Below are 18,262 nucleotides of genomic sequence, written 5' to 3'. Positions count from 1 at the left end.
GCTTACCCTAATAGATTTCAGAGTTTCGAGGGGGAAATAATTAGGGTGATAAAAGACACGCCCTGAAAAAGGGCTCGAATGTCTGATGGTTCCTGTTATCTTTTTTAAGTTGGAGACTGAAGCTGGGAGATGTTTTCGATCGCTTCAAGGAAGTGATGGCACGTCAGTGCAATTGAAGTTGGAGTTTAATGATTGAAAGAGGCTTCATATGGAAGAATACCTCTACGAATTTTGGATGTCGCCTACGAAGTCATCTGCCATCTACGAAGTATATAGTTTATGTTCCATTTCATAAAATCGAATACCACATTGTGTTCACCTGTGAGCCAGCTAAAGCAATTGGCTTCTCCATAATTACTGTTTCCGTGATTAAAGATCGTTGCATGTCTCTAAAGTGGGAAATCTGACTCATCACTAGGCACCACTCTATATACTTTGGTCAATGATTGTCTAATTTGCAGATGAGAAGTCAAGCTCAAGGCCTAGAATGTACTACCGAGTTTGATCATCTGACTTCGACCAATTAGCTTGTGAAATCGCTTTAAAATGGCGCAGATCACGACCGTGCTACTACACAGAAATAAATCCAAAGAGCTACGAATTCGCTAATCGATTTGGAATACTTATTAGTCTTTAGAGATCGGGTCATCTTTAGCTTCCGTGAAGCCGCTCACGTATTATAGGATACGGGTAAATCGTCCGCTCGATGGGTCACGAATCTGAGATTTCTACTGTATCTTAAAATAGCGTTTAATCTGCTGTTAGAAATTGGCTACCGGGCTCCCTCAATCTATTTCAGGGCTTTTAGTATAAAATCTATCTCAGGACCCTTTAGGTCACGTGTCTAGTGAGGATGGGATAAACCAAGGCACAGCCTTATGGTACAATATCTTTGAAATACTTCAGCTAATGATCAAGTATTGCAGGTTCAAGTAAAGAAGATAGAAGCTTGACTCGGAAAATCTGGTCAAAACAATTTTGGGGCCTCTGGGAGTGTTGCAAAATGAGGAACACACATTGCGGGTAGCTAGCCTTGAGTTAGTGCCATGTAGTTGTGTATAGCGCCAAGACATCCTCAGATCAACAATCCGGCAATACATCCCATGTACAGTACCAGCGATAGGTGAGCGGAAGTTGTCTTTGAAAAGGCGCTACGATCGAAGTTAGATCCTTCATGAATCGCTCGGATAATGAACTAACATAACCTCAAAGTTCCTACCCAAGTGTTCTTCAGATAATAATCGGCCTATACTTTCTACATGGAAATGATTTGAAGTTATTCTTGTATCTCCCTTTGATAAACAAAGTGTCACAATGCTACGATACTTCGTGATTCGCCTCAAATGCTCTAGGCCGTTCAAAAATAACACAATGCTAAGAATTCATCCGATTAATAATCCACTAGAAATCCTATCGAGAAATCCTAACGGGAAGGTGACGGCCTTCTTTTGAACTATCCAATACTCAAATCTTCATGGCAATACCATCTAATCAAGGCTGAATCCCATCATCTGACGACGTGTACATCAATACATGCAAGTACATAGAATAACCATCTGCACTGAGACACACCAAATCATATCATCAGCCAACGTTATTGGTGCCCAAAAATAAATTCTGTGCGGTGTAAATTGAAGGATAACTCCTATAGGGCTGTCAGTACGATGAGGCTCGATATTGAGGGCTGTGCAAAGCCTATCAGTATTGATTAACGATTTACGTGCAGTAGCGTGGCGATATGGGGGCTCGTGGATATGCTGAAGATATCTATCCTTAGCACGTCAATGTAACCTCATCAATGCCGACCGTGGATATTCTATCGTGAATCATAACCGCAACCAAAAGTTCAAGAAAGGAAATCCGCAGTAGCATTCCGGTAAATGGATTTATGGTTATCGCAAATCTCAGAGGGAAGGAAACTCCTCACGGTAGTGCGATTCCAATACTACGTGGGGGACGAAAGTGTTTGTACTCGGCCACCCAACATTATTCCATCAATCAGTACTCACTCAAGGTACATCATCGTATCGCCATCGAATCGCTCGCATTTGCGAGTTATTTCGAACGAAAATTTTTCGAGAACAATTGATTAAAAGTTGGTATCTGAAACCCATTCTGCCCCTCCATATTATGTCCAACATCCCCACTATCTGACTGCCAACACCACGTTTTAACCACGAAAGCTAATCTTTGTGACACTATTCTACCACGATATGGATTTTTTATCGCGCCAATAGTCTTTTCTTCTAGAATTGTGGTTTTTGCCTATGATCGCGAGTGTGTCTGTTGGGTCTTATGTTGAGGCGTGGCGCAGCCGCAGCGTTTGCAGCTCATCCATCCAGTGATGATGGCTCGCTTCAGCATCCGACAGGATTAACCGGATTTGATGACCTCTCGCATCAGCTTCGTATAGGAGGAACATTGATAGCCATAGAATCTGAGCTGCATCTTACATGATGCCATTTCCGAGGAATACGCGTCCGTGCGGTTTCTCTGTATCTTCGTCAGAAGAATCCCTCAAGATGGTGTGGTGCAGTAAGGGGTGAAGATACTCGTACCTGTAGCTATTTGAGGATCCACACATCTTGGGATAAATATCATGGTGGCTTGTGATGGGAATACTCTGGATCTGATCATATACCAATGATGAAGTTAAATACTTCATGAGTCAGTGTGGATATCTAGATGTTTGATAATTTGTCTATATCCGTTCTTGCCTCACTCCTTTCGCATTTCACAATCTTCTTTACTGTATCAAAATCCGGAGCCTCTCGAAATCCACAGATCTTGTACCTTTTGGTATCCAACCGCAGCCAACATGTACACATCATTGCCTGGAAGTAGAAATTCCGAGGCCCATCTACCCCCTAGTATTTCGGCTCCAGAAGAATATACTTCACAGTATGGCCGGACATCCTCACCAGAACGATCACTTATTGAGAATGAAGAATCAACAACTACTTCAAGTCCCTCGACAGAAATTTCCTCTCCCGTCTCTGGAAGTATGGACTTCAAAAAATCCGATATGCAAACTGAGTCCGAATCGAAGAAAAGGGGATGGAGGTTCTATGGAAGTTTTGCTTGTTTGGCAATTCTCAACCTCGTTTGTGCTATTGATGCCACAATTCTTTCTGTGGCTTTACCTGTAAGATGGTTTATACTTTCACTTCTTTATCATGTATTAATGATGCAAGACTAATACTGGTTAATAAAGACCATTGCAACAAGTCTACACGCCACTGCGATGCAAGCTTTCTGGTGTGGTACATCATTCCTTCTATGCTCTACAGTCTTTCAACCTACTTGGGCAGCTTTCTCGCACATAATTGGTCGAAAATCAGTACTTTTGACCGCTCTATTCCTCTTCTCGGTTGGCACAATCCTCTGTTCCGTCGCCAAGAACATTGAGCTTCTCTTGGTAGGAAGATGTATTCAAGGTATTGGAGGAGGCGGCCTTGTAAGCTTGACTTATGTCATTCTTGCTGATATGGTCACCCTTCGTGAGCGTGGTAAATGGGTATCGATAATATCTCTTCAATGGGCCATTGGTTCCGTTATCGCCCCAGTCATTGGTGGTGCTTTTGTAGAGAAGGTTACATGGAGATGGATCTTTTGGCTGAACATTCCCTTTTGCGTTGTCAGTGCTATTGGTATTCCGATATGTTTGAAGCTGAACATTAAGCAAGGTTCTATGTGGACTAAGCTTAAAGCCTTTGATTGGCTTGGATCATTCTTGTTTGTGGCTTCTGTCACTAGTTTGTTGATTCCTCTTACCTGGGTAAGTTACTTGGTGTCATTTCCATCTTCAAAATACTAACATTCATCCAGGGAGGTGTCATGTATGCTTGGAGCTCTGTCCGCACACTCGTACCACTACTATTCGGTGTTGGTGGTCTTATCGCCTTTCTCATTTACTCCATCTTCCGAAAAGGAGACCCATTGATTCGACGATCATTGTTCAACTCCCCCACAGCAATAGTCGCTTACTTCGGCACGTTCATTCATGGAATTTGCCTATGGTCCATTCTCTTTTACATGCCTCTATACTTTGAGGTCGCTAAGAACTATACTCCCATCCAATCTGGCATCGGTCTTTTCCCAATGACCTTCACTACCGCTCCGGCTGCTGTGGTAGTCGGTCTCATCATTGCCAAAACCGGTCGCTACCGCCCTTCAATCTGGGTAGGATGGGCTATCTCCACCTTAGGACTCGGTCTTCTCATCCTTCTCAAAGCATCCACTTCAACAGTATCCTGGATCTTCTGCAACCTCGTTCCAGGTATTGGATTGGGCACTCTATTTTCCGCTCAAGGTTTCGCAGCCCAAGCCTCAGTTACCAACGCCGACCTTCCCTTTGCCGGAGCTATGTATTCGTTTTTTCGAGCCTTTGGCCAAACAATCGGCGTCGCAATTTCTGGTGTCATCTTTCAAAACACATTTCAAAACAAGATCCTTAAAACATCCTATGCCGTCTATGCAAACGAATGGTCAAAAGACGCATCTGCATTTGTACAGATCGTAAAAGCATGGTCAAACACAGGCGCAGAGGGAGAAATGAAACAAGTAGTCATTGGAGCTTATGTCGAGAGCTTAAAAATGGTATGGGCTGTTATGTGTGCATTGGCTGGACTGGCTTTTGTTACTAGCTTGATCTTCACCAAGGAGATTGCTATGAGTAAGGAGTTGGAAACAGATCAGGGATTCGATTATGGGTATGGGGATAGGAAGGGGAGGGGAAGTAGTAGAACTATTGTTCCTATCACACCGCAAAATAACGGGGATATGGCGGTTTAATGTTTTGAAGTAACGAGTTGATGATGTATGATGAATGATTTCTCCGGGATTGGGCGTTTAATTACTAAAAATTGAGGGTCGTGTTTGATGTTCGTATACGCGGTAATGGAATGGATAAAAAGGAGTGGAAGATACCCTCATTCAAATTGGTTTCATTTTGTTATCATGTCTGGTGAAATGAATTTGTGTTTATTGACCAGTGCATACGAATAACTACACAGTTCTCGTTCTCGTCGTTCTCGTCTCCGTTGGACGATTTCTCATTTCTCATTCTTCGATTCTCGCTACTTCATACTTCACTCCCAACACTCTCGTCTATTCACGCTTCACTTCTATTGCCATCATTCACTTCACATCCGAATTCCCTAGTAGCCAATTAACAAATCCTCAATCTCTCGCTTCGAGAAATTTCTCCAACCCTCTTATTTATTTCTCACAACCTATTTCGAGATTTTTCTCTTCGCATCACCTTTACCCCGTATACAGTTGCTCCATCTATGCATAATTAGGTACATTTAGAATTTGTGTTTTTTCCCTTCTTCTTCTTCTTCCTCTTTTCGTGGGATAATACAAGGTGGTCGTCTCAAGTTCAATCTGTTGTTGTCAATTATCCTCTTGTCTATTTGGATGGATCGACAACAACAATACGATTTATCGAATATTTTCTTACGATCGTATCAGATAAGAGGATTGATTATGAGTTCTCATACAAGCAAGAACCTCGGGCTAATAATTACTGGATCTGTAGCGTCCGAGATCGAATAGGCCACTGACAAAGATGTCAAATTCGAAGGAAAGTGTTTCAGATACTAGCGGTCGAGGTAAGTCATTGGAGAGCCTACCTACTTGCATCATTACCAATCATTAACATTGTCATTCATACAGGTTTTACTCCTATACTAGTAAAATTGATAGGAGAGTCGACAGCCACCACTTAAATTGGTCAAGAGCTGGGAAGCAGATGCTGTTACTAAAGTTAGAATCGAAGCTGTACGTTCAAGCACATTCGAAATCTTACATGGAGCTATCTTATCTTAGGTAAAGGACTTCGCAAGGCAGATCATCGAGGCAGAGCGTGAGGGAATCGAAGAGGTTATGATATTCACAAATCACATTATACCTCATGGTGCGCAGATGCCCTTTGGATATGAGCGTGCAGACATGATGAAAGTTCAAGTCTTCTTTCCCCAATTTGGGGTTAAACTAGATGGGCGCTGGTCAGAGGTAAATCAGGTACTTGTCTGGCAAGATGAGCTTCCCCAGTCTTGGTTTACAAACGGTTTCGAATGGGCATATGAAACACAAGGGAATGTAGCGATCGCAGTCTATGACAGACAAGGTCATAAATTAGATTGGGGTCATACTAACGGAGCTTCTGTTCTTTTTCAATAAATTAGGAACAAAATGGAAAAAAGATTGAACGATGGATTGGTGGAGTGCTATTTTTGCAACTAGATGGAAGTGCTCAATGATAACGGAGCAAGCAAATGGTTATTTTACCGCTTTTGTAGTTTCTCAAAAGCTGATCATGCGTAATATCAAATTTGAATTTTCCCAATTCTCACTTGAGTATTCACTATTCATTCTCTCAACAGAACAATATACCCGAAAACCCCCACAAACCAACACTCCAGCAAAAGCATAGCAAAAAACACAAATTCAGACATCCCACAAGATCAAAATGTCCACCAAATACCCTCCTCATATCCTCTCTTTCCACGCAGTCTCTCAATATTTTTTCCTCCAGAGCCGCTACTCTCTACCTAGGTGTCTATCCTCATCATATCTCCCTCTCTCCATCCTATCCTTCTCATCTCAGCTATCTTCTCATTTCCACTGCCCCTCAATCTCATCCAACCTAAGACAAGAAACAAACCCACACCAAGAAAATTCTCCCACCTAATTAACAAACCTCAACTCCAAACCTTCCTCTCATAACTTACAACTCAAACCCCCACGCAAACTCGCGCTCATTCTCATTGGGTACACAATCCAAAAGTAGACCAAAACAAACCCTCCCGATTTAAGAGAATTCGACATCCCAACCCTCTATATACCCGAAATACACAGGAAACCCCATAGATCCCCGTTTCCCCCTTTCCCCACAGTCAGATGCACATAAGACTAGTCTCTCCTCTCGCAGCATCAAAAAACAACAGCCAAAAAAAAACAAGATCGATAGTGAAATTGTAATATTCTTCCCCGCTCTTCTCTCAACCATCCAATAACACATCCACCACCCCTCCCCATTCCATCCACAAACAATCTCCATCCCCTTCCATACCAAAGAGCCTTTGTATCATTCACTTCGGCTCATATTAATCTTCTCCCTTCTCTCCCTCTTCTCTCCACAAATTCAGATTCTGTAGAGATTATCCGAGCAGATGTATTCAAGTTGAAATGTTTTGGTAATTGCCAGAATAAAGTGTGTTTGGTGTCTAGTATTTATAACTGTTCTTACCGAGTGTTTATACAATTCACCGCTTCTTATCACGTATCAGACATCTTCTGATTTTTGTTCTTCTTCTTACTGTCGTGGGGGAAAAAAGATTGGTGTAAGATGTGCAAAAGCAAAAGCAATAGTAACAGTAATAGCAATACAACATAATCAATATTTTCAACCAATTTCCACTAAAAGAGGGCTCTATTTGTTATCCTACAAACGAGGAGATATTCTATCACAGGTCAGAAAACACGAAAACAAGAAACCCAAATCATACATGCATATTTATGAAATCAATAAAGTCTATCTATCTAATAAAAACAACAGTGTCGAAAAGTCTACTCCCCATTTATCCATTTTCCACCCCTCGGAACGATGCTTTTCTCCTTCCTCCCCCCATTTCTATCACTCGAAAGAATTACATCCCCCCTCTAATCGATCTCTCCAACTCCTTGCTCTCCCCACTCTGCTCTACCATTCCTTTGAAAACTCCGTCTTCAATCTCTAGCAGCTCCCTTGGACTACCATACTCCGCTGCAGCTCTATCTCGCATAACTAATATACGATCGAAATCAGCCACCGTGCTCAATCTATGTGCTACAACCAATAGTGTCGTATTTGCAAATTCTTCACGGATACTACGTTGGATAAGCGTATCAGTCGACATGTCAACGGCAGAAGTTGCTTCATCTAAAAGGAGGACCTTTGGTCTAGAGAGAATAGCGCGAGCTAGGCAAAGAAGTTGCTTCTGGCCTTGAGACAAGTTGGCACCTGCGGAGGAGATGGGAGATGTGAGGTTGAGAAACACATTTGTATTTTCTTTGTTGAGGGGTTCAGTGATGGTGGCGGTTATAGAACTGCTTGATGCGGCGGTGGAAGATTCGGCAGGGGTTTCGAGTTCGGGGGCGGGGCTGCTGTTAGCGGAGGGGATGAGGTGGACACGTTGGAGTGCTTCCTTTAGCTGTTGGTCGGAGAATTCATCGAAGGGATCGAGGTTGGAGCGGATAGTACCGGAGAAGAGAACAGGATCTTGGGGAATAATTGAGAGTCTAGTTCTAAGATCGTGTAGTTTGAGGGTGGAGATGTCGATTCCGTCGATCATAATGGTACCAGCTCTAGCCTCCAGGAAACGGAAGAGAGCTAGGGATAGTGTTGATTTACCTAAGACACAATCAGTATTCTGCATGTTATGTCCTGAGAAATTTACTTACCAGCACCTGTCCTTCCAACAATTCCAACTCGTTGGTTTTTATCCACAGAGAAAGACAATCCTTTCAAAATTGCAGGTAATCCTTCGGCATACCCAACCTCTAAATCCGTTACTTCTAATTTACCTTCTTCTGGCCACGAAGCGCGAATGTTATCTGTTCCGCCCTGAGGTTCCATATCTAATTGTGTGTATTCGAATATACGCTCAGCAGCGTTCATATCCAACTCTGCTGAAGCAAGCAATCTAATGGTATGAATAACAGCTCGTCTATAACTCAATGCAAATGAAAGAGCAAATCCAGCTAATGAAGCATCAACACCATGAGTGGAGACAATAAATGCGGCCACGGACGATGAGAAAAATGATCCCACCAATGCCATACGTAGTCCGAACCATCGATTGAAGAGCCAATTATGCCAAGTAGCGGCAGAAAACGAATCTACCAACTCATGCATCCTGGCTTCGAAGACGGGTGCGTTTGAAAATGCACGGATGGTGCTGAGACCCGCAAGGGCTGACCCAAAGTGTGAAATCATAGGTGACTTTTGGATTGATTCGAGACGTTTGAGAGAGCGTGCACCTTTGATATAAAGGAGTGCAATATAAGTGCAAATACCCAATAGAACCAATGCGATGATGATTATGTATGGCGAGACAAAAAACCTAAAGAAATATTAGCGGGACTATCATTGATCCGTGAATAAACAACTTACGCAGATACCATAATTCCCACAATCTCCAAGAATGCAGAGGCGGTTTGAGCGAAATTTGTAGAGAGTTGCGAATCCATGGCAGAGAAATCCGCAGTGAAACGATTCAAAATTCGTCCTGTAGGAACAGTATCCAACCATCTTAAGGGAGTACGAAGAACGATATTTGTCATCTCTTTAAAAACGTTTCTTGAGGCAGATAGAGATCCCCGATAAATGAAGTAATATCTAGCAGTGGCAACGAAAACGGAAACAGTCGAGATGAGGACATAGCCCATCAGATAGTAGCCCAGTGTGTGGTCTTTTGAGAACGGATTGTTGATTTTTGAGACAAACACTGATGGTGAAAGCTGTTGTTGCATGCTGGTGATATAAGGCAGATGAGTAGAATTGAAACTGGACAAGTTCATCTCCGAATGGTCGTAGGAAGATGTCCATATCTTGATCCACCAAGATCTTCCAATCACTAAAGCTTCGGCGACCAAATAGAAAATGAGAACCAATCCCCAGAATGGTATACCTCCAGTGGCCATGAGATACTTTGTATACACGCTTGCCTTCACGCTTCCTGTTTCCCGTTTCTCATCTTCAATTAGCTTCTTAGGTTTGGTGGCTGGTTTATCGGATGGCTTGTCGCCATTTGCCTCGGAGGAGTCCACCTCCTCAACGGTCGCCTGCACATCTTGTTCCGCTTTGATAATGTCATCGAAGTTACCCGTCTTTCTGAGCTCATCAATTGAACCTGCATGCTCGAGGCCTCCATTCTTCGATAATTGAACGGCATAACTTGCCCGTGGAAGACAAAGTGAGACGTGATGTGTTACTAAAATTCTTGTCCTACCAATCGATAACTCGCCCATGAGAGCATTGTCGTAGATTTCTTTCCCAACATGTGCGTCGAGTGCCGAGAAAACATCATCGAGTATCAATATTCCGGCACGAGAGTAGAAAGCTCTTGCTAGAGTCAAACGCCACTTTTGACCACCACTCAAGCTTATACCTTGAGCACCAACTTCAGTCAAGTCACCATCATCAAACATGTGGAGATCTTTCGTGAGAGCGCATGCATCGAGTACTTTCTGATATCGTATAGGGTCGAAAGGCAGGCCGAAAAGAATATTGTCTTTGATGCTAGCATTCTCTATCCATGGAGTTTGAGAAACAAATGCTATAGCGGAAGGTAATACCCAATCTGCGGCTGTGGCTTTGCTATCGTGTCGCTCAGATGCCTGAGGTGGTCGGGGTACAGTAATATTACCAGACAGAACCTCAACCTCGCCCAATATAGCGGAGAGAAGAAGAGATTTTCCAGAACCTGTTGGTCCCGAAATAACACTCAAAGCATTATTGGGGAACTGAAGATTGAGGTCTCTAAGTACAAATCGGTCTTCTTCTTCTGAAATCTTGGATTTCGATGGAAAGCTAACTGAGACATTCTCGAAAGTAATGGAATCTCCTGGGTAGGTGTTCTCTGGCTTCTCTGGAGATTGGAGAAAGGATTCGATTCGGTCGCAACTGACTTTGGCGTTTGCTCCCATCATGAAGAGAAAGGGGACCATTCCTAGGACACCTTCAAGTTGCATGAATACACCCTGATCCTTAATTTAGCCAAGCTATTATACATGGTTGTACGATGCAATCAATAATACGACAAGGTAACAACAAATATGCCATGCCCCTGGGTATGTGAAGGATTCGAGGGATGCGAACTGCAGAAAAAGAAAATATATAACATACCAATGCTGTAAAGGCAACTGATGGGAGTAAATCTCCGTGGATATAAGAGTATGTAGCAAGAGCCAAGACTGTTAGAAGTACGGGAGCTACATTTGACCCAACCATCATATATAAATTATTGATCTTGGTTTTCCAGAGTTTAACAATTTCTTCTTCACGTGCTTCGAATATCTTCTCGCCCCATTGAGTTTCATTGGCTGAAAATTTAATCTGTCGAATACCATTGAGTGCCTCAGTGACTATAGTAGTCTTCTTATCTCGAGCCTTCATCAATTCTCTTTGAAAGCCTCCATATCTCTTTGCAAGAGCTTGATTAATTGGTGCCATACCTATGATTGCTAGCATACTGTTGGAGGTGAAAAAAATCAGCAATTGTCCATCAGAAATAGAAGTCGGAGGAAAGCAACTTGTGGGGGGCCAAGAATCTTAATTTACGAAAGGAGGTTAAGAAAGGGGAGCATGATAACGAGGAATAGGGCTATATGTAAGAGGAAGCAGAACTTACCCAGCAGCCATCGACTCCCAACCAACCAAGAGCCACAGGAAAACAACCGAAACAACGAATTTGCAGAAGAACAAGATGTAGAATTGATTGACAGCGCCAAAGTTACCAACTTGATTTGCGTCCACTGCAAACATATTGACGATATCTTTATCGGTTTCGAGCTTTTTCTTCGTGCCCGCGTCTTTTCCTTTCTTCGCTGCTGGCGCATGAGGCCCGTGGCCATTTGATGCATCCGGCTTTGGAGTGTCGTTAGATTTAGCATTTCCGTTGGCTTTTGAGGCGTCATCAATTTTGGGTGAAGCTTTCCCTTTATCCTTTGCTTCATCGTTCTCCTCCGGCTTTGGAGGTTCCTTGCAGTCTTTCATCTTCATCATCTTCTCAAAGATAAGGGATGTGAGCGTGGATCTAATGGGAATTGCAAGATCGGACCACATCAACCAATTGATTCGGTTGTCCATTAATGTTTCAGCAATTGTAGCGGCGAAAAGACCAAACACCCAGATCCATGCTTGAGGATCAATTACATCAAACCCTTGACGAGCTTCGAGATATTGCAGTAATTTCAAAACAGCAAACTGTGGCGCGGCATCAATAACAGATGAGATCATGACCAGCCCCCATTGAGTAAGTATGGGTTTACGATATGCCCAGAAAATTTGGAGCCACAATGGAACTGTTGGCTTCAATATTATGGATTTGAAGTATTCTCTGACATCTTTCGAACGAACATGTCCATCCATAGCAGGGAGATCTGATATTTCAATCAATTTTTCCGATGCGATATCAAGGAGCTCGGAACTCCAATCGAAAGCATATCTATTCCATAACGATTTCTTGAATTGTCTTTCCACGACCTTTCCATCAGGGGTAAAAACATCAGGACGGCGCTCGATGAAAAAGAATGTCACAGTACTGAGTACAGCAGCAATGACTTGTAGGGCTGTGAGAATGAACCATGCGAGGCGGACACGGCCAGGAGTTGGAGGATGGGCCGATAGCACGAGACATGTGAGAACAGCTAGCAAAGCACATGATACAGAATTAAATATTCCTTTCTGGAATTTTAATACAGGATGAGCTTCTCTTGATGTTTCCAATACCTGAACGAATGCCAAAATCTAACATCTATTAGTAAAGAGCTGACACGTGATCCTACAACAGTTTAAGCTTACCCAAGATACGAACAATAGCCAAATATGCGTCAAAGCCCAATGCGAAAATTCATTCTTCACGACTGTAGTAAAAGCAGCCAATCCAAACGAAGCCAAAAGTCCCACAATGAGAGAAGTGAAGATGATCACGAATTGACGTTTAGTGGAATACTTTGCCATGGATTCTTTCGTAGCCACCCCATCTTTGTCTTCATAGAGAACTTCATGATTGGTCACTCTTGGTGATTTGAAGTTCCTAACGAATCGCCATGCAGTTGGGATTGTGAATAGTCCAATGAGTATAGGAGCCGCATTAGACAGCTCATTAATATAAGAAACCATCCGTCGGTCCACCTAGATTTGATGATAGAATTCAATCTTCATCAGGGAGTGTTTGCAGATGATATTTGCAGATGTTTGGAGATTTGAGGCCTTGGGTGTGATTTTATATGGTGGCGGTGTGAAGTTAGGCACCCGTGTTGATGACCAAAAGTTGCCGCAGGTGAGATTTGCGAATTAAAAGGAGACGGCGGTATGAATGATGATTTGATGAGTATCATGCGAAGTGGGATATGAATTTACTTTAATGATTACCTAGTAGTATTGATTACTTGTACGATGTGTTTGGTTGAAAATAGATAGGTATAAATAAACCCTTCGACCTTTCCACGGACTTAATTAGTTGTAACTGTCTCCCGACTTCCCGACTTTCCGGTGGATTGCTTACTATCCAATCTGCCCCATAAATTTTGAGGACGAACCAATCGGAGTGCAGTATCTTGCGAGTGCTAGACGATTATCATTGTATCAGTGATTGATATCGACCTTGGACATTGGACATTGGACATTGGACAATCTCATATCTGCTATCTATTGTGGCAGAGGAAATAACACCTACATCATTGGATACCTATGGTATACAAATCATTCTTCAATCGTCTAGTCCTTTGGGGATAAGGAGCTAAGAAAGGTATGGATGCATTCATGCCCCTCGAAACCCCGCGGTGGTGATATGTTCTCCAACAAGTTATCATATGCGAAAGGACGGCAAATCAACCCTATTTGAATGCACATTTGAAATAATAGTAGCAATTCTGCGAAACATTTGATATCTCATTAACAAACAGTATTTCATTGATTGCAAAATGGCTTCCACTGCAAGACAGCAATCGGTGCCAAAAGATGGTAATTGGCATGGCCGAATTGAAGTAGGAGGGGAGTTCCCTCCCGAAACGGATCGATACCATTTATACATTGGTAAATCATTCCTCATCCCCTCTTCATCTGCGGATTTATCTGACAGGTTCTTAAATAGGACTTTTCTGTCCATTTGCCCATCGAGTAAACCTCATTCGACATCTCAAAGGTCTCACCTCCATCCTCCCTATATCCATCGTCAAACCTTATCCAAAGGGTGACGACAAAGGATGGCCCGGCTGGAAATTCGCAACGGAAACCGATCCGTATCCTGGCGCAACTGGAGATCATCTCTTTCGTTCCAAATATCTCCACCAGGTATACTTCCGGTCCCAAAGAGATTACAAGGGGAGATTCTCCGTTCCCGTTCTGTGGGATAAGAAGACAAATCAAATCGTTTGCAACGAAAGCTTAGAGATACTGCGGAATCTGAATACTGGATTCGACAGCATATTGGATGATGAATATAAAATTTTAGATTTCTATCCTGAGAATTTGGCCGTCGAAATCGATGAAATGGGAGAATGGATGCAAAACGAAATCAATACCGGAGTATATAAGGCTGGATTTGCGCCAAACCAAGAAACTTATGACAAAAATGTTGTGCCATTATTCAAAGCCTTGAATCGAATGGAGGAAATTATCAAAAATAATGGAGGTCCATATGTTTTGGGTTCAGAGATGACAGAATTGGATTTGAGGTTGTATCCAACAATTTGTCGCTTCGATGCCGCGTATGTGCAACATTTCAAGTGTAACCTTGGAACGATTCGTCATGATTATCCAGTACTAAATGCTTGGCTGAAACATTTGTATTGGGAAGTTAAGGGATTTAAGGAATCCACGAATTTCAAACACATTAAGGAAAATGTGAGGATCTCGTACATTTTTGATGCCCAGAGGTTGACAATAATTAGTACACGAAGAGCCATGCGGACATCAATCCAAAGGCCATCACACCGATGGGTCCTATCCCTAATATCGAGCGTGGAGTAGATGATGATTGGAGTAAATTGGTAGCAGGTAGGGTCGAATTGGACTAAGAATTGAAATATCTATTGCTTGGGTATTCTTGGTTATGTACGTCGTCCCCAAAGCATCGACTTCCCCAGAAAATTGTCTCCCAGATCAATGATACCATCTTTTCAGAAGTTTGAAGAGGACTTTTGGTGATGAAATGAAGTCCGGTGCATTCTTGGTAGTCATGATTGTGATTGTTTCGCTTTTGATCATCCTTAATTTGCTGTTTTGTCGGCTTGGCCTCATAGTTGGGACGTTCTATAGCAGTAACAAGACTCTATAAATTGATTGTAACAAGTGTATATCAGTAAAACATATCTACTATTCCCCCACCCTAAAAAGCTTTCGGTCAGTTGTATCATATGTCCGAACGTCCCCCATTAATGATCAGCATGTGAGTGACATATATCGAGGTCAATTCAAGCAGCAAGCCTTCATGATTCGACAGCCGCACAACTCTCGCAGAATAATTACCTCCTTAGATATATGTATGTAAATGCTTGAGCTGAGCCCTCATATATCTCAACGACTACCTCGAGGATTAATTTAACTCCATCACAATACCAACGGCAAGGTCCACACTCTGATAAGAAAAGCTATACCTCTAGGGCTTGACATTTCATTGAATTGCATACCTAGTAGTCACAGTATAGTGGAGTCCTTTAAGTGTCCTCTCTCTGTACTTCCAATGCTTGCTTGTTCCCTTCATATAGCCTTCCCGTCGAGATATCTTCATCAAATCAGCAACAGGTGAGATGGCCGAGTTGGTCTAAGGCGCCAGGTTAAGGTTTATAGCTTAACATAAGATTATCATAATCTCCTGGTCTAGTAATAGGCGTGGGTTCGAATCCCACTCTCATCAATGACTTTTTATATTTTTGGAAGAAATTTGATTTCTCTAATATACTTTTGTTTTCGACTTTTTGTTGAATGGATGGTTTTCAAATCTCAAAGCTGGGGAACAAGAGGGAAATTTTTCACATGTGTGGATCTGCAAAAAATTTGAGTAGCACTAGTGGAACTGGAATTGGTGGGGATTTTTTGGGTGCTAGGGGGAGTGAGCGGAAGCGGAGTGGGGTGGAGTAGAGGAGTGGAACGTCAACACTTGATTCAAAACTTCAGTATGAGTTTTTGATTAAATGAGTCTTTATAATTTTTATCATGTAAATTTTTGTGATATGAAAATTCAGGTTAACATGGTCCGGCGATGACTCTTTACCGGCTTGGATTTCCTCGGAAATCTTAAACATGAAATCTTTTAATGCGAAATGTGAAACCTGCGTTCGGAGGGCCTCCCGGCTTTTTTCTACACAGATCGGAATCTGCAAAATTTAATGGGAATGGAAGGGGTCCTTTAGTGGGAGTTCTATGGGAAATAGAGTGATGAAATACTTGATGTTTTGAAGGGGATTTTGTTGGAACACAAAGGGTGTGAGTGGGGGTGGTGAATTAAGAGTTCCAGGGGTTAAATGATTTTCTTGGGGTTTGTAGGTTTGTGGTGTATGTTGTGTATGTTTTGAGGCTAGGAGAGGGTAGAGGGAGGGATTGGATGAGAGGGGATGAGTTGCTTTTATTAGGTCTGTATAATTGTAGACCTCGTGGTTGGAAGTGAAGGATATCTGGAATGGGGAGGGGGGCGGCTGTGTTTTTTGTTGGATTTGGATGATTCTTTTTTAGATGGAGAGGGGATCTTTTGTGTTCAAGGTATGCAATAGATGAAAGCAAGATAGAACGGTGAGGTATATGGACTTACAGAACAATCATTAAGTCCACTCGAACAAGACGCTTTCAATACTTCCCAGAACATTTTGGAATTTTGTATGATATGTTGCTGTGGAGTTAATAATGAGATGGTTCATTTTCAAGAGGATAGAATGGATTATGGAATTGGTATCAATCATGGTTTTTATAAAGTTGAGGGGCAACTTGAGTTGAGAGGCATTTTATCTGGTTAGAAACCCACGATTCGTAGGATGGATCCCGCCGATTGAGTTTCGAACTCATGCTATCAACCTTCAATATCTCCTAATGATCCTCGAGTCAGGTAAATACTATCTTCCTCCTGTGACATTAATAGATGTACAGAAGGACTACTCGAAGAAAAATTCAAAATCCTGAGGCCCTCCGCCAATGATGGCGAGCAAAGCCTAGAAGATTGTCTTGACCCACAAACATTGAACATCACATACAAGTGTCGATTTGAGTGTCCATGCACTTCAATTTATGCGAGGATCAATTACGGTATGTAGGTATGTTACGCAGTTGGGGGCCTCATTCTTAGTGAATACATATGTGTAAATACATACTTTACGGCTACTGTACGGCTACACTTGAAGGACATCGTTAGTTACGGTCATCTCGCTTACGGGGTTGTTGTATTGGAAAGGCATTCGTTTGGTATATAAGAAAGCTGGAACACCGCTCTAATTTGCTTCTTCTATTCTCGTTACTTTATCTTCTTCACTTCAAGATTACAATCTCAATCTCAATTTCAATAACGATCACATTCAAAAAGTCAAACGATAGAGAACTCTCTGTAAGATCTTTAATATTCAGATTTGGGCTCTATACTTCAGCCAAATAAACATACACTCAACACTTCTTTACCAATACATATATCAAATCAAACATATCCACTCAGTAATCATGGGATCCAAAAACAGACGTGCTGTCCAAGCCGCCCCCAGCGAATTCATCCCCAAACACCCTTCCGAAATCACCGCCCACCCCAACATTGTCCTCACAGGCAACATCCTCACTCTCACAATCGACTACTGCGGTCCCGGTAACCCCATCGAAAAATTCACATCCATGGAAACCCTCCTCTCCATCCTCCCAGACTACGCACCCTATGTCAAGATTCTCCAACTCAGCATCCATACTGGAATTCCCCACATGGAACCCCCCAGCGTCTATACCTCGCACATTGCGGATATGAAATCAATTGTTGGAGAGGTTAATAAGTTTAAGAAGTTGGAGCAAGTGAGAACTAGGATGTTGGTGGATTATTGCAGTTTCCCGCAGATGAAGCTTGCGGCTGCGATGTTTGGTTTGAGACAGGAGGTTCAGCGTACCTTGCAGTATGTGGTTAAGGGGGAGGAACCGGTTAGGGTGGAGCAGGAAGATGATACGATGAGAAGATTGTTTGGAGTTTGGAGAAAGGAGTTTTTGTGAGGGGGTGGAGGATTGCCCCGGGGGGAGATGGGGGGAGATGATGTTTTAGGGTGGTATTGTTAGGAGATGTGATTCTCGATCTTTGATGTTGGTTCTTAGGGAAATTTTGGGCCACTGGGAAGTTGGCGGATATTTATTTGTGTATGATGATATTTCATAGCTTTGGGCTATTGAAATATGGGTGTACCTTCATAGCATGGAGTCTAGGAATCAACTCCCATTGAATATATTTACATAATGATATAAGGCTACATCAATCCTCATTGCTCTTACCTAAGTACTTACAAGTGAAAACTAAAACCTGACATAAATGTCTTGGGA

The 18,262-nt window shown here is 42.4% G+C and overlaps 4 protein-coding genes across 4 annotated transcripts; 3 read left to right on the top strand and 1 right to left on the bottom strand.

Moving 5' to 3' along the window:
* Nucleotides 1–2,818: 2,818 nt before the first annotated feature.
* Bfra_008496 (putative mfs multidrug transporter protein) lies at nucleotides 2,819–4,794 on the top strand (the record flags this gene model as incomplete). The annotated part of the gene is made up of 3 exons (XM_037338857.1): nucleotides 2,819–3,145; nucleotides 3,215–3,778; nucleotides 3,829–4,794. 3 exons carry the CDS (start codon nucleotides 2,819–2,821, stop codon nucleotides 4,792–4,794), a joined length of 1,857 nt encoding a protein of 618 aa, XP_037192163.1.
* Nucleotides 4,795–7,655: 2,861 nt separating this feature from the next.
* Bfra_008495 (putative abc transporter protein) lies at nucleotides 7,656–12,892 on the bottom strand (the record flags this gene model as incomplete). The annotated part of the gene is made up of 6 exons (XM_037338856.1): nucleotides 7,656–8,398; nucleotides 8,449–9,110; nucleotides 9,161–10,749; nucleotides 10,895–11,240; nucleotides 11,400–12,517; nucleotides 12,572–12,892. The coding sequence occupies 6 exons, from the start codon at nucleotides 12,890–12,892 to the stop codon at nucleotides 7,656–7,658; spliced, it is 4,779 nt and encodes a 1,592-aa protein (XP_037192162.1).
* An 803-nt stretch (nucleotides 12,893–13,695) lies between these two features.
* On the top strand, nucleotides 13,696–14,790 carry Bfra_008494 (putative glutathione s-transferase protein; the record flags this gene model as incomplete). Its single annotated transcript, XM_037338855.1, has 3 exons — nucleotides 13,696–13,807; nucleotides 13,866–14,617; nucleotides 14,665–14,790. The coding sequence occupies 3 exons, from the start codon at nucleotides 13,696–13,698 to the stop codon at nucleotides 14,788–14,790; spliced, it is 990 nt and encodes a 329-aa protein (XP_037192161.1).
* Nucleotides 14,791–17,413: 2,623 nt separating this feature from the next.
* Bfra_008493 (uncharacterized protein) lies at nucleotides 17,414–17,941 on the top strand (the record flags this gene model as incomplete). Its single annotated transcript, XM_037338854.1, has 1 exon — nucleotides 17,414–17,941. The coding sequence occupies one exon, from the start codon at nucleotides 17,414–17,416 to the stop codon at nucleotides 17,939–17,941; it is 528 nt and encodes a 175-aa protein (XP_037192160.1).
* Between the last annotated feature and the right edge of the window lie 321 nt (nucleotides 17,942–18,262).

The sequence above is a fragment of the Botrytis fragariae genome, assembly GCF_013461495.1.
Source record: "Botrytis fragariae strain BVB16 chromosome Unknown tig00000061, whole genome shotgun sequence".
NCBI classification, from domain to species: Eukaryota; Fungi; Ascomycota; class Leotiomycetes; order Helotiales; family Sclerotiniaceae; genus Botrytis; species Botrytis fragariae.
The sequence above is the reverse complement of the archived record's forward strand: the minus strand, read 5'-3'. Positions and strand labels throughout refer to the sequence as shown.